General features: G+C 41.1%; 1 protein-coding gene across 2 annotated transcripts in view; it reads left to right on the top strand.

Annotated features, from left to right (window-relative positions):
• The window catches only part of RPS6KA5 (ribosomal protein S6 kinase A5), a 182677-nt gene that overhangs the window by 139636 nt on the left and 27518 nt on the right, over nucleotides 1–15523 (top strand). Inside the window, exon 7 of one of the 2 annotated variants that reach the window (XM_059914826.1) lies at nucleotides 1048–1151. In XM_059914826.1, the coding sequence (XP_059770809.1) occupies nucleotides 1048–1151 (104 nt within the window). Of the gene's footprint in view, nucleotides 1–1047; nucleotides 1152–2018; nucleotides 2070–15523 lie in introns of those variants that run through there. The other variant, XM_059914827.1, reaches the window with a different exon arrangement.

The following is a 15523-nucleotide window of genomic DNA, read 5'->3' as shown; positions in this document are numbered from 1 at the left end:
CTTGGCTCTGAAATTTGGAAGCAGAGAGTTTAAAATTTTAGCACCAGTTAATTTCTCATTGGTGTAAGCTCATATATCCAACAACTATTGAAATCTTGATTTGCCTAATTGTAAAGGAACTAATTTTCAATATATCAAGATTCTTTAAATTCTGTATAATTTGCTATGCTCTCAGTTCAGGTAACTGCTTTTATAAATTGTTTTCCAACGTAGATCACATTTTATTTTATATTATTTTCAGTCTTTCCATACCTCCCAGAAAGTGAAGACTGCTAGATTTATGTGATTGGTTCCATAAGAGGAATTGATATAGGTGGTTATGAAAAAATAACATCTTTTGATGGGATTATTTTCATTTTCGTTCTTTGGCTTTAAGAAATTTCATATTTATTGGAGCTGAATAGTTAATAAAAATGCTGATGGGTACGTTTTTCCCCCTATCATAAGTCCAAAGATTTTCCTTACTTAAAATTTTAAAAATTTATTTAAAATTTAAAAAATTTTTTGGGGCGTAGGGAAGGATGGATTGGGAGTTTGGGGTTAGCAGATGCAAATTGTTATATATAGAATGGATAAACAACAAGGTCCTGCTGTATAGCACAGGGAACTATATTTAATATCCTGTGATAAACCAAATAGAGAAGAATATAAAAAAATTATATATATATATATATCTGAATCACTTTGCTGTATAGCAGAAATTAACATAACATTGTAAGTCAACCATACTTTAATTTAAAAAAAAATTTTTTTTAATTAACCTAAGTAAAATCATTACTAGTTTAGGAAATAATTGAAACACTTTTAGCAATAGAAACACTTGATTGACTTCTCTATGTTTAAATTCTGTTCTGAGGATACCTGAATATTTGTCCTCTCAATGTCTTTTTTGCATGTGCTAATTTAATACTCCTTGCACAGGAAGCTGTGTACAAAATCTTTTTGTCAAAATGTTGTCAAATATATAGATTTATTTTGTTCATTTTTCTTTTTTATAAAATAAAATTAGTTAATATTCTAGAAAATGAAATTACTGTTGTTTTATAGGCAGTTGACTGGTGGAGTTTAGGTGTTCTAATGTATGAATTACTAACTGGAGCATCTCCTTTCACTGTTGATGGAGAGAAGAATTCCCAAGCTGAGATATCTAGGTAAGACCTAACAAAATAAAATAAGTGTATTGTTTTCTCAAAGGAACTGATGAAACTTCTGCAATTGGGCTGATAGAAAAAATACCTTTTTTAATGGGGTAGACAAAAACGATGTGTAAGTGGTAAATTTCCAATTATATTCCTGTAGGATATAGATATATAACCTTTATATTTCTTTATATTTTATATGCCCAATTAGATCTTAATTTTCGTAGATAGTGTCGTAATTTTTGTGTGCTCCAAAGTACTTAGCATATCGTCTTAACCTAATGTTTATTTGATGGATACTTTTTTCCCATTGTATACATAATGGAATTTCTTTGTGACTTTAACTTAAAGAAACAGTAGTGATATTTTTCAAATCATGGATATAGGCTCAATAGAAACAAATACCATAAAATCACCCTCTTGTAGGTTATCATAGCATTGTTTTCCTTTCCTTCATAGCAGTTATCACAATTGCAGTGTTAGATTTTTGTTTGTAATTATTTGGTTAATGTCTGTCTGTCCCACTAGACTGTAAGCTCTGTGAGAGCCAGGGGCCTGTCTGGCTTTGATCCTCAGCATTGTATGCTTAGATGCCAGCACAGTGCTTACCATGCAGAATTCAATGAATGTTCTTGGAATGAAATGAGTTAATGAGCAAATAAACGAAGTGTGATAAAACATTGTACTAATTACTAGTTATGTTTTTGTCCTGTTTTTACTTGAATTTTATAACTTTGAGAACAGATTTGACATTAAAAATTAAAAATTGAGACTTCCACTTCTTACCAAGATGGAATAACAGGGACCGGATTTACTTTCCTGCCTGAAACAGTTTTTTAAGTGGGCAAAATATATGAAACCACAGTATGGAAGACATTGAACATCTAGCAATGAAGCACAGTGAACCCTGAGAGACGGGAAATAAACGAGGTGAGCCCTATGATTGCCCAGCTTACTGCCTTGAGACAGTATCCAGGCTGCAGTGCAGGGAGGGGTAACACAAGTGGAGCCGAGATGGAAATGACAGTCCAGGAAAGCCAGGGAAGCTGGAGTGTGCAGGGCAGAGTGTTGGAGAGGAGAAAGCTGCAGAGAGAGAGTGAAGTTCAGATCTCTGCCGAAGGTACCCCTCAAATACTATTCAGTTAAGTAGTGATAAGCGCCATGTGTGAGGGAACTACTCAGTATAGTTAAGATGTTATTTCTCTCCAAATTGATCTATAGATTCAGCACAATTAGAATCCCAGCAGGCTTTTTTTTTTTTTTTTTTTAGTAGAAATTGACTCCCTGGGTCTAAATGCGTAGGACCTGGGTCTAAATGCATAGAATAGCCAAATCACCTTTGAAAAAGTAGACCAAAGTTGATTTGAAGACTTACAAGCTGCAACAATTAAGACACTGTGGTGTTTGTATCAAAATAGACAAATCATCAGTGAAATAGAATAGAGAGCCCAGAAATAGAACCACACAGATATAGGTAACTGATTTTTTTTTTTTTTACACAAAGGTGCAGAGTCAGTTTAGTGGAGGAAAGATAGTTTTTCAACAAATCATTCTGCAACAATTGGCTATCATATGGAAAAAAGTGAACTTCAATAAATACTTCACTCTATAGAAAAATTTTAAATGGATCATAGAGCTAAATGTAAAACCTAAAATTATAAAATTTCTGGAAGAAAACATAAAGGAAAATCTTTGTGACCTTGGGTTAGGCAAAAATTTCTTAGATAAGACACAAAAAGTGCAATCTGTAAAAGCAAACATTGATAAATTGAACTTCATCCAAATTAAATACTTCTGCTCTTCGAAAGAAACTGTTAAGAGAATGGAAAGACAAGGCACAGACTGGGGTAAAATTACAAATTATGTCTGATAAAGGACTGGTATGCAGAATATATAAAGAACTCTCAAAACTCAAGGAAAAAAAAAAAACTATCCATTTTTTAAAAGGGGCAAAAGATTTGAACAGACAGTTCACCAAAGAAGATCTGTGGGTGGCAAATGAGCACATAAAAAGATGATCAACATCATTAGTCTTTAGGGAAATGCAAATCAAACAACAATGAGATAGCACTGTATACTCCCTGGAATGGCTAAAAATAAAGTGACTGACTATATTAGGGTTCTCCAGGGAAACAGAACCAATAGGATATATACACACATATATATAAAAGGAGATTTATTGTAAGGAATCAGCTTACACAATTATGACAGCTAAGAAGTCCCACGATCTGCCGTCAGCAAGCTGGAGACCCAGGGAAGCCGTGGTGCAATTCCAGTCCAAGTCCGAAGGCCTCCGAACCGGAGGAGCCCATGGTGCAAATCCCAGCCCAAGGGGAGAAGACCAGTGTTGCAGGTTGAGCAGGCAGGCAGTTAAGGGACTCAACCCTCCCTTCCTCCGCTTCTCTTTCTATTCAGGCCCCCAAGGGATTGGCTGGTGCCCACCCACATTGGGGAGGGGATTCAAATGCTAATCTCATCCAGAAACACCCTCACAGACACACCCAGAAATAATGTTTAATCTCAGCCTGTGGCCCAGTCACGTGACACTTGAAGTTAACCATTACAAGTCCAGCCCCTGTCACCTTGGCAGCCATTTGCATCTCCTTAAACTGTACTTGATCTCCAAATAAAGACAATAAGGTGGTCATTCCACCTAACATGATACAGCTGTCCCAACAACCCACTAACCCCTTCCCCAGAAGAGGACCTAAAGTCCTTGAGTGGTGTAGTGATATCCGCTCTTCTCCTTGAAATCCCATAACTTAAAGACTATGGTATAAATTTAAAATACTTAACTACCATGGTATAAAGTCAACACATCTTATCTGACATGATGAAGGAATAAGGGAGGAAAGGAAACAAATACATAATTTATACACACACTTATTCATAGCAAAATAAGGAGGAAATACACATGGCAGTTACCGTCCTCATTTCTATAACTGGTTACGGGGTCATAGCTGGTCTTTGTAACTGCCTTCTTCCACTACCTACTTTGTATTCCCTTTGCCCTCAACAAGTACCTCAGCTCGTGGGGTGATCCAAACCTTCATTCCCAAAGAATGTGGGCCATTAATAGTCCTGACTAGATTGAGTTGTAGTTTTCAACTGACCTTCGTCACAGGTTCTAGTAATGCTCATAGACCCTCTAAGGCATCTCCTGTACTCCAGACATAGTCTTCCTTACTTCCATTGTGGAATAGTAGTCCAACTTCCCTTGATAGTAAGGATCATTCACCCCAGCCAGTGTCGCAACTCCTTTTGCCTGTTGATTCAGAGGCCTGAGCAACCCAAAGTGGCTGGGTGGCAATCTTAATTTCCAGTTCAATAGAATCACTGTTTTGTGTCTTGGAGGAAGCATTATTCCCCCTGGAACTAAGACCTTTAGGCTAGCAGACCATAAAGTCATGCAAACAGAAAGCAAAAATTTTGCTAGTGGGTCACTACAGATAGTAGTAAGTGGTGCCACTCCCATGTCTACCCCTTGATTTCTGGACCCGTGAATCCTGGCTATGGGAGAAACAGCACCATATATTGGATGTTGATTCAGAGCATTTCAGCCTTCTGGAGAACCTTGATGCCCTGGCTTGCACTGTTAACTGAGTCTTCGAAAGACCATTCCACCATGATATCAAGCCAGCTTCAGAATGGTGGGGAACATGGTAAGACCAGTGAATTCCATGAGCATGGTCCATTGCTGCACTTCTTTTGCTGTGAAGTGAGTCCCTTGATCAGAAACAGTGCTGTGTGGAATACCATGACAGTGTGTAAGGAACTTTGGCAGTTTTGGCAGAAATATTGCATGCAGGAAAAGCAATCCATATCCATAGTAAGTGCCTTTTCCAATTAGAGTGAAACTCTGTCCCTTCTATAATGTAAACAATCCATTGTAATCAACCTGCCACCAGTAGCTGGCTGATCACCCTGGGAATTGGTGCCATATTGGGCACTCAGTATTGGTCTCCACTGCTGGCAGATTGGGCACTCAGTATTGGTCTCCACTGCTGGCAGATTGGGCACTCAGTGGTGGCTGAAGCCAGGTCAGCCTTAGTGAGTAGAAATCCATGTTGCTGAGTCCATGCGTAAGCTCCATCCCTGCCTCCATGGCCACCTTGCTCATGAGCCCACTGGGTGATGACAGGGGTGAATGGAGAGAGGCGGATTGGTATCCACGAAACAGATCAGCCTATCCATTTGACTATTAAAATCCTCCTCTGCTCAGGTCACCCTTTGGTGAGCATTCACATAGGACACAAATGTCTTCACATTTTTGCCCATTCAGAGAGGTCTGTCCACATCCCTCGTCCCCAAATATCTTTGTCAACCAGACTTCCTTGTCAGCAGCTTTCCAATCATGTTCCTTCCAAATCCCTGAGCATCCAGCCAAACCATTGGCCACAGCCCATTAATTAGTATAAAATTGCATGTTCCAAGCAAAATGAACAACTAGGTGCACTGCTCAAAGTTCTGCCCACCGGGAAGATTTGCTTGCACCTTTGCATATCATGCAAAACCGTCTGTAAACCAAGCCTGAGCCTCCTCTTCCTCTATCAGCTAAGGTAGGGGACTCCCCATGAGGCCACAGATGCCGGCTGGGAGACAGAAGGCGGTGTGGCAGGAGCGGGGACGTGGGCATTTGGGCCACTTCTTCACGTACATATTTGTGCCTTCAGCGCCTGCTCAGCCCAGTCTTGTGCATGTCACTTGCATTTGATGATGGAGCGTTGCTGTGCACTCCCAACTCTGCGGCTTGATGGATCAGATAAATGGGCATCTCAGGTTGCGTGTAACTTGGGGGCCCATAGTTAAATGTTCGGTCTTTGCTAAGGCCACGTAGCAGATGAAGAGCTGTTTCTCACAAGGGGAGTCGTTATCCTCAGAAGATGGCAGGGTTTCGCTCCAAAATCCTAAGGGCCTGTGCTTCAGTTCACCTCTAGGAGCTGCCAGAGTCTCCAAACAGCACCCCTGTCTGCCACTTCCGGCACCGCTGATCTGCTGGGTCAGAGGAACCAAGTGGCAGAGCAGCTTGCACAGAAGCCTGGACCTGGTGCAGAACCTTCTCTTGTTCTGGACCCCACTCAACAGCAGCTTTTCGGGTCACTTGGTAAATGGGTCGGAGTAACACACCCAAATCAGGAATATGTTGCCTCTCAAATCCCGAGGCCCGCTGGGCACTGTGCCTCGGTAGGAGGCGCCAGCTGCAACAGCTTATCCGTCACCTTGGAAGAGATACCTTGATATGCCCTATACCACTGGACTCCTAGAAATCCACTAGAGGCCCCTGAATTTTAGATTTATTTCCCACCCTCTGACACACAAATGTCTTACCAATAAGTCTAGGGTAGTTGCTACTTCTTGCTCACCAGGTCCAATCAGCATAAAGTCATCAATGTAATGGACCAGCGTGATTATCTATGAAGAAGAAAGGCGACCAAGAGCTTTGTGAACTGAACAATGACACAGGGCTGGAGAACGGATAACCCCTGAGGTAGGACAGTGAGGGTACATTGCTGGCCTTGCTAGCTGAAAGGAACTCTTTTTGGTGGGCCTTATGGACAGGGCTGGAGAAAAAGGCATTTGCCAGATCAATGGCTGCATTCCAGGTACCAGAGCTTGTATTAATTTGCTTAAGCAATGAAACCACAACTGGTACGGCAGCTGTAATTGGAGTCACCACCTGGTTAAATTTACAATAATGCACTGTCATTCTTCAAGAGCCGTCCATCTTCTGCACAGGCCAGGTAGGCGAGTTCAATGGGGATGTGGTGGGAATCACCAATCCTGCATCTTTCAAGTCCTTGCTGGTGGCACTAATCTCGGCAATCCCCCAGGAATGCGGTCTTGCTTTTTGATTTACTATTTTCCTAGGTAGAGGCAGTTCTAATGGCTTCCACTTGGCCTTTCCCACCAGAATTGCCTACACTCCACAGGTCAGGGAACCAATGTGGGGATTCTGCCAGCTGCCAGGTATCTCTGTTCCAATTATGCATTCTTGACCTGGGACGCTGACCACAGGATGGGGTCAGGGACCCACCGAATCCACTGTGAGATGGACCTGAGCTAAAACTCCATTAATTACTGGACCTCCGTAAGCCCCTACTCTGGCTGATGGGCCACAGTAATGTTTTGGGTCTCCTGGAATTAGTGTCAATTCAGAACCAGTGACCAGTAGTCCCCTAAAGGTCTGATGATTTCCTTTCCCTGGTGTACAGTTACTCTGGTAAAAGGCCATGGGTCCCTTTGGGGAAGGCTGGGGGGAAGATTAACAGTACAAATTCTCAGGGTCCTTCCTCAAGGTGACCCACCATCCCCTTTATTCAAGAGGTTGTGGGTATATAAACTGGCTCAAGTGTGGGAATTGATTGAGGGACAGTTGATTGGGGGGAGGGCAGGAAAGATGACAAAGGGACACAGTGGAGCTTTGGAGGGCATTGGGTATGTCCATTATCTTGATTGTGGGGATGGGTTCACAGGTGTATATATATATATATATATGTCAGAATTTATCAAGTTGTACACTTTATATGATGAGTTTATTGTATAATACATCAATTTTACTTCAATAAAACTGCTAAATTTTTTTAGAATGTACCTTTTACAGGACATATTAGGAAGTAAATAATTTCCCACTATTACAGCGTATTTAATTTTGAAGCTAAGTGATCAGAAATATTTCTTGTTAAAATCAAATTTAAATCATGCCTATTATTAAAATTCTAAACATGACTTTGCTTATTTTAAATGTGCTTTTTGACAGTTTGAAAATGCCTCAGAATTGTAGGAAACCTCGCCCATAGTCTTGAGAATTCGGATGCCCTTGCAGGGTCACACCTGTCATGGTGACAAATGAAAGGGCAGAATTAACCTGACAACATTAAATAGTGGCTCCTCTAATTCCCTCTTTCTGATTCCACATATACAAGCAATCTTCTTTTTACAGTTTTCCATTCCACCACAGGTCTGCCTGTAGAGAGACAGTATATTGCTGATCATAATGGCAGGAAAATTCTGAACCAAAAGATGTTCAAATTTAAATTGCTTTTATTGCCTTTAGATCAATTAGTTGGCATTCTGGTTTTAGCAAGAGAAAGAGAGCCTGAATCAGATTGTCTAAAATCTTAAAACTAGAGCAGATTTCTCAAGAATTTAAATAGGATTCTTTCTCTTTAATCAATTAATTATTCACTTTGTCATGTTGTTAGTAATTTTGTTTAAAGCTTGGTGTTAACCTATGATTCCATGGTTTTTTTGTTTTGTTTTGTTTTCTTGAAATTTACTAACAGCGTAATAGCTGAATTATCCCACATTACTTTTGCCTTTCAAGATAATCATTCTGATTGTCTTTCCTGGTGTAAAATCTTTTATAGTCTGTTCTTTATAAAATATGCACCATTCAGATAAATGTATCATTACCTTGTCCCCAGATGTCTTAAATAGCCAGGGCTTTTTCTGATCATTGAATTCTTCCATTCCTTAATTATTGTGATCTCCCCTGAACTCTGCATACTTTCTATAGAGTTTATTTGAGATGCATCAGAATAATATATTATCCAAGTTATCTGTTTGCCTGTTGTTGTCTACAGGTAGCCTAAAATCAGGACAAATATGTTTTCTCTGGTTATCAAATTTTAAAATATGATAAGAATTTAGGATGAGACGAGAACTTTCTCCATGGTGTAAGAATCCCTTTATCAGTGTCCCTGACGGTCCTCTCCTTTCTGTCTGAGTGCCATCAGTGAACAGATAACACTGTTGTGTAAGGTATTTTCAAGGAAGCCCCTTCCATCAGAATTTCTCCACCTGTAAAACAAGCTGAAATTAGTTTCCTCTAACCTCTGCAAGTCAGTTCTGGTCCTGGTCCTGGTCCTGTCCTCTAAAGAACAGAGTAGTTCTGTGGTTTCTTCCAGACATTGCTTTAGGTGTCTGAAGATAGTTTTATCTAGGGTAAACCTTTCTAGTTCTCTTAACTGTTCATGTGAAATGATTTCTAGATTCGTCATTCCTCGGTACCATTCTGAACAAACATCACATTGTCAACATTATAGATTTGAATGATAGCTCTTTAGCTTTTCTGTGAATCTGTTTCTTATTTTTATTTCATGTATGTAGCATGTGCTTTTCATACACGTATGTTTCCCACTAGCTTTTACTGCCTCTGTGTAGAGCTTCCTCTTTCAGGGTATGTGTTACTGCCACACAGGAAGGTGTCCCCTCAGCCACTGGTATTGCTAGCAGTTTTTCTGCCTCCCCTTCAAGAAAGAAGCTTTTTCTTGCCTGGGGCTGTGTAAACCAGGATAATTAGATTTACCCTCACCTGGGCATCAGGACGTAGAGGTTCTGATTGCAGCTCCTCCATCATCTCCGGCAGGGTTGTTTCTGTCTCACTTTCTCTGCCTTGGAAATTTACAAAATACTTGCCAAGAGATGTTTATTTGGTATTTCATTATCCATCAATAAAGTATACTTTACTAATGTGTTTCATAGTGCTATCCTAAGCATAATGTTGTATAAATTCAGGTCTAAGTGTTATAAAAATAATGGTTTAAACAGAGCTGTAGGTGTTGTTTAGGTAGGGGGTTGGCAAACTATGGCCAAATCCATTCTGCTGCCTGTTTTTGTGTAGCCTGTGAGCTAAGAATGGTTTTTACATTCTTAAGTGGTTGAAAAACTCAGGAGGTGAACAGTATTTTGTGACATGTGAAAACTAGATGAAATTTAAATTTCGGTGTCCATCAGTTAAGTTTTATTAGAACACAGAGTACTCATCCATTTACGTATCATGTCTGGTTGCTTTCATGCTGCAGCAGCAGCATTGAATAGTTGCCCCAGAAACCATATAGCTTCCAAAGCCTGAAGAATGTATTGTCTGGCCTTGTATTAGTTACCCATTATCCATTGCTCAGTAACAAATGAGCTCAAAACTTAGTGGCCTAAGACAACATACATTTATTATCTCCGCATTTCTGTAGATCAGGAATCTGGGCACAGCTTAGCTAAGTCCTCCACTTCAAGGTCACTCACAGGCTGCAATCAAGGTGTTGGCTGGGCTTTCAGTATCTCAAGGATCAACTGGGAAAGGATCTGCTTCCAAGTGCATGTGGTTGTTGGCAGGATTCAGTTCCTCTGGGTTGTTGGACTGAGAGCCTCAGTTCCTCACTGGCTGTTGGCTGAAGACCACCCTCACTTCCTTGCTGTGTGGGCCTTTCCAACATGGCAGCTTCTTCATCGAAGCATGCAAGCTGGGAATGCAATAGAGAGAGTCTGCTAGGAAGATGGAATGTTTTGTAACCTAATCATGAAAGTGGCATTCTCTCATCTTTGCTGAATAATATTGGTTATAAGAAAGTCACTAGGTCCAGGCAACACGAGGCTGTGAATACAAGGAGACAGTGATCATGGGCATCTTAGAAATCTGCCTACCATGGGCCTTTTACAAAAAAGTTTGCCGACCCCTGGTTTAGGTAAGAATTTATCTGTCCTCACAACGAGTGTTTCTCTTTAAGTAATTATTTTAAAACATTGATTTTGTGTGATGTGCTAATTTAGTCTTCTAAATGCAAACTCAAAAAACAGTAATTCTGTTGTATTTTTCTGTTTTATCCATGTTAATTATTCAGTAACATATTGAATTAGCCCATTTGTATCATTTTACATTTTCTGTTTATTGATGTCTTGCTTTCAGAGTTACGTATAGAATAACAACAAGTATCATTATTTCTTAACGCTAAGAAGAGATCAAATTTATTTGTTTCCTTGGCTTTCTTATTCTTCTTATGTCTTTATGATGAAATTTTTTTGTCAGCATATTTTATAAAGCCTTCTTAATTCCCCATATGCAATTTGTTTTTTTCTTTTCTTCTCTCTAGGTATTTTTGTATCCAATAGCAGTATCTATATTTCCCAGGTGTTTTTTGACTCGTTACCCCAAATCTATTAATGTTTGTCACAAGAGCTATTCCTCTACCTGTTATTTAACAGGATGCAATTACAGCAGCTTCAGACCGGAGTCCAGTGATGGGAGAGGAGCAGGGTGAAAATGACCCTTCCCTTGGCACCATAATCCTCAGCTTTCCATCTTCCCTCTTATCATCCTTCTGATCTTTTCACTCCTGCTTCCCTTGCATAACACGTGGGGGGAGGGCCAAATGGTACTGAATTACTAATTTGCCGCTGAAGCACTCCCTGGGTAGGGAGAAGGTTTGGAGCCCTTCATAAAACATAGGGCTGATCATTCCCGCCGTGGAGAGGGCCCCTCAGAGACGCCGTCAGAGTGGTTGCCATTTCCTGAGCTTCCCCTCCACCTCCTGCTTCACTGCCACCTCTGATTTCCACCCCAGCCGGTTCTCCACTGCTCCCATCCACCTGGAGCCTCAAAGGTCAGCCTCACAGCTACTGGAAAAGGCCGTGGAAAGAAGAGTTAGCCCCTGCATTCACAAATCCGCCATTTATTTTGGTCTGTGGTGTGATCTGCTGTTCATTACGTGCCGTGGTTCTGCAGGCCTCCCGGGAGGGCCCCATCCTTTTGGATGAGCATCTTGGCTCCGTACTCTGGCTCTTGCTTTCTGCCTGGGCTCCTTTCCATTACAATCTCTTTGAAATTCCGTGTGTTCCACTCAGCTCTTGACCCCCAACACGGCCTTAGTTTGTTGTCACATGCAGCCACTTGGTCCGCAGGAACCCCCAAGGCTCTCTCCTAACCCTGTCATCTTGCCCTGTTAGGAAGGGCACTCTAACACAGATAATGGAGTGGGTGGAGAAGTACCGACTTGGAGAGCATCGTCTGGGGCACAGAAAAGAGTGTAGTAAGGAGGAGGGCCTGGGAAGAGGTCTGCCGGTAAAGCCCTGGTGAGTGAAATGGGATCCCAGCTTTAGCCTAAGCCGGGCCCACCTCTGAGATTAAGACGCGTTCAGGCACATCTGATAAGCCGGTCTAGTAGACCCATCAGTAATCTAACTGTGCGAGAGACGAAGGGAGAGGAGCCCAGGCAGACCAGCTGGGTTCACAAAGGCCTTAGCCATTGAGCGAGGAAGGACAATTCTAGGTTTCATCTGTCACTTTTAGGGAGAAGATGCTATAAGTTGAAAAGAAAAGGAATTTAGCCCAAATCTTTACAAGATCACGCACACATCTTTGGTTCCTCTAACCTCATGAGAAACAGGTATTTTCTCCCTTCGGCTCCAGAAGCAGCAGCAGGAATGGGAGCCGTCGGGTGGCTTCTCAGGCAGTGGGGGTCGGAGGCCTTGTTGGGGAACTGGGTGAAAGACAAAACGAGATGCTTTAGGAGAGAGTGAAGAGTATTCATAGCTCACAGAAGACATGCCCTGGGGACTCCCAGGAATTACTGGATGAGACTTTGAGTGGAGTCGCACATTCCGCAAAAGCCAGCAAGGGTACCAGCCAAAGAATCTCATCTCATTATTCTTAATCACCCAGTGGATGTGGCCTCAGGAAGCACAGGTTAGGTGGATCTGGATCGAGAAAGAGCTCAGTGACATGCAGAGGGAAGTGACCGCATGGGACCGTCCTCTGTGGGCAGCCAGTCTCGTGGCTCAGAGAAGGGGCACTCCTGTGGAGTAGCCAGGCTGAGGGCCCCCCTGTGTGCCAACCTCTGTGCCCAGAGTCACCCACGTCATGGCCTTGAATCCTTACAATGCTGAAAATGAGGTAGCAGCATGTGCTGTCCTACAGACAAGGAAGCTAAGCTTCAGTTACCTGAAGACTCAGAGCTCCAGGGAGGTGGGGCTGGGGTCAAGTGCAGAGTGACTGAAAAGTTGCTTCATGCTCTTTCCTGGGTAACACTTGGTTCCGTGTGGCTGTTTGCTGGTGAGGCAGATGCTTATTTCAGGTAAAGGATTGGGAAGGACTGGTCCAGAGACAACAGAGGGATTGATTTCATTAATCACTTGAGTATTTGTTGAGTGATTTTTAACTCCTAGGAGGAAGACAAATAGAAGCACACAGTTCTTGCCCTAAGAAAACTTACATACTGTTTGGGAAGATATGGAATAAATAGATGACAATTCATCATAAGAGGGGGAGTGTTGACAAATGTTTGAGTGGTAAGATGAATGCTGTGGAAGTACGGAGGCGGAACAGTCCCTTGGGTTTGGGAGGTGGCACAGTCCCTTGGGGCTTGAGAGCGTCAGGGACACCCTCCTGATGGAGAGACAGCATGGGCTGGGCTGAGAGCGCCGATGAGGTTTGCAAAGGCGGAGGGTAGAAGGAAATGCCTTTCAGACGGTGGGGAAACACGCACAGGGTCCTGCAGACTCCCTGGAGTCCTCTCCAGTCTGGGCAGTGCTCTCAGCAGGTCCGTGATCTTGTAAATGAAGTTCATTTTAGCATTCCTATTCTTAAAAGTAATGTTCACTATATTTTAAAGCGTGCATAGGAGGAAAACAGCAGTAATAACACCCAGAGATGAACACTGCTACTATTTCCCGTTAGTCTTCTTCACCTGAATAATGTTGTGCTCATACTAGAAGTTAACTTCATATTTTGCAGTTTTTGTGTAAATTTATAAGCATTCTCTAATTACAAACTCTTTATAAACATACTTTTGTAATGGCTATGTAGTATACCACTGAGTACATAACACCATGATATGCTTTACTATCCCCCTTGTGTTGCACAAAAATCAAGAGTCAGTAGTTCAGTGAAAAATCGTTCTAACTCAGGCAGGCACGTATGTGATTCTGTGATTTGGGGACCACTGGGGAACCAGGAAGTGAGAGTCCACAATGAAATGGGGAAGATTGTGAACTTATAAATGGAGGACAAATAGAAATAATCAACTCATCTTTTGCTATCTGCAAAAAAGTGAAAAAGTTATCTGCAGGCATCTATGGAAACTGAGGAGGAAAGCTCCTCATATAGTAAATGGAGAACAATTATTGATTTTGTAAATATTTGTTGAGGTCTTGCTCTAGGCTGAAGCAGTGTTCTAGGCCCCAGGGAATAAAGCAGTGAACAAGACTGCTTTTTTTTTAAAAAACAAAAATAAAGAATCCCTACTCCCACTGAGCTTATATTTTAGTTGGGAGAGATAAATAATAGACAAATAAATACATAATAGTCTATAAATTCTGTGAAGAAAAATGAAGGAAAAGGTTAAAGAGTGGGGGAAACGGCAATTTTGTAGGATGTAGGTGATGTGGGTGGGTGATGTGGAGGGATGAGGTGAGCATAAACCACTGTCCTAAAGGTCACTGATAACTTTTTATTGGGACAGTTCTTTGTTGTTATGTTTTAGTGAACATACCAAACACATGTGCCAAGTTTCATAGGTTCACTCTTTCCACCACATTTTATTATGAAAAGTTGCAAATATTTGTTACGGTGGACACCTACATACTCACTGCCGTGATTCTACCGTGAATATTTTACCATCCTTGCTTATTTTGTATCTACCTACCTCTCTCTCCGTCATAGGTTTAATTTTAATCTTGATGTCCTCACCCTTTACTCCATAAATTCTTAAGCTAATCAGTTGTGCATTTCTTTTACCACAGGGGTTTTCAGAAACTTCCATCCATGAATAGGAAGAAATTTTATATTCATTTATATATTATTATAGATTTTAATTTTATTTCATTTTGCATTTTACATGTAATTCCTCAATCCATTCAGAGTTTATTTGGGCTTACGGTATAAGGCAAGGGTCTTGCCTTGTTTGTTTCTTTCCCACATAGCTGGTTTACCCAACACATTTGTCAAACAATGCAGTCTTTCCTGTGTTGGCTGGTCACTTTTTAAAAACAACTTTTTAAAAAGTTTTTGTATATGCCTGGTTATTTTTCAAGTTGTCTCTTCTATTCACTTGATATGGCTGTTAATTTATTTTACTACCACTTCACTTTCACAGTTTTGTTTTATAATACATTTTACTATGTAGTTAGGCAAATTCTCCCCAGTTATTTTCTTTTTCAAAATTTTCTAAGCTGTGTTATCACTAATTCTTGCAAATAAATATTAGTATTATCCAGGTTCTAAAATATCTGGTTGAAATTTTAATTCATATGTATATTTCTTGCCTTTTTTTGAAAGGAATCTTTCCTCATCTGTAAGACAGGGATAATAATAGCTTTTTGATAGGATTTTTGTATGGATCGAATGATAATATACACGTGAAGTGTTCAACGTGATATGTTAATTCAGAGCTTGTTCTGATTTTACAGAGGGCTCTAAGATTCATTTGGAAGCAAGAAAAAATAGCTCTGGGTTATTACCAGTTCAGAAATCAAGCACATTGGAAGAGGTAAAGTGGCAGCAACACCCAAGAAATGTCTCCCAGCCCTTGTTGCAAGATGCCCTGGTATTGTTACAAGTGGGCATCCCACAGAAACCCTCCACCTGCACCCGCATTTCTCAGCGCCCACCCTGC

This window comes from Balaenoptera ricei, chromosome 2, assembly GCF_028023285.1.
Source record: "Balaenoptera ricei isolate mBalRic1 chromosome 2, mBalRic1.hap2, whole genome shotgun sequence".
Lineage (NCBI taxonomy): Eukaryota > Metazoa > Chordata > Mammalia > Artiodactyla > Balaenopteridae > Balaenoptera > Balaenoptera ricei.
Note: the sequence above shows the minus strand (reverse complement) of the source record. Positions and strands in the feature narration are given on the sequence as shown.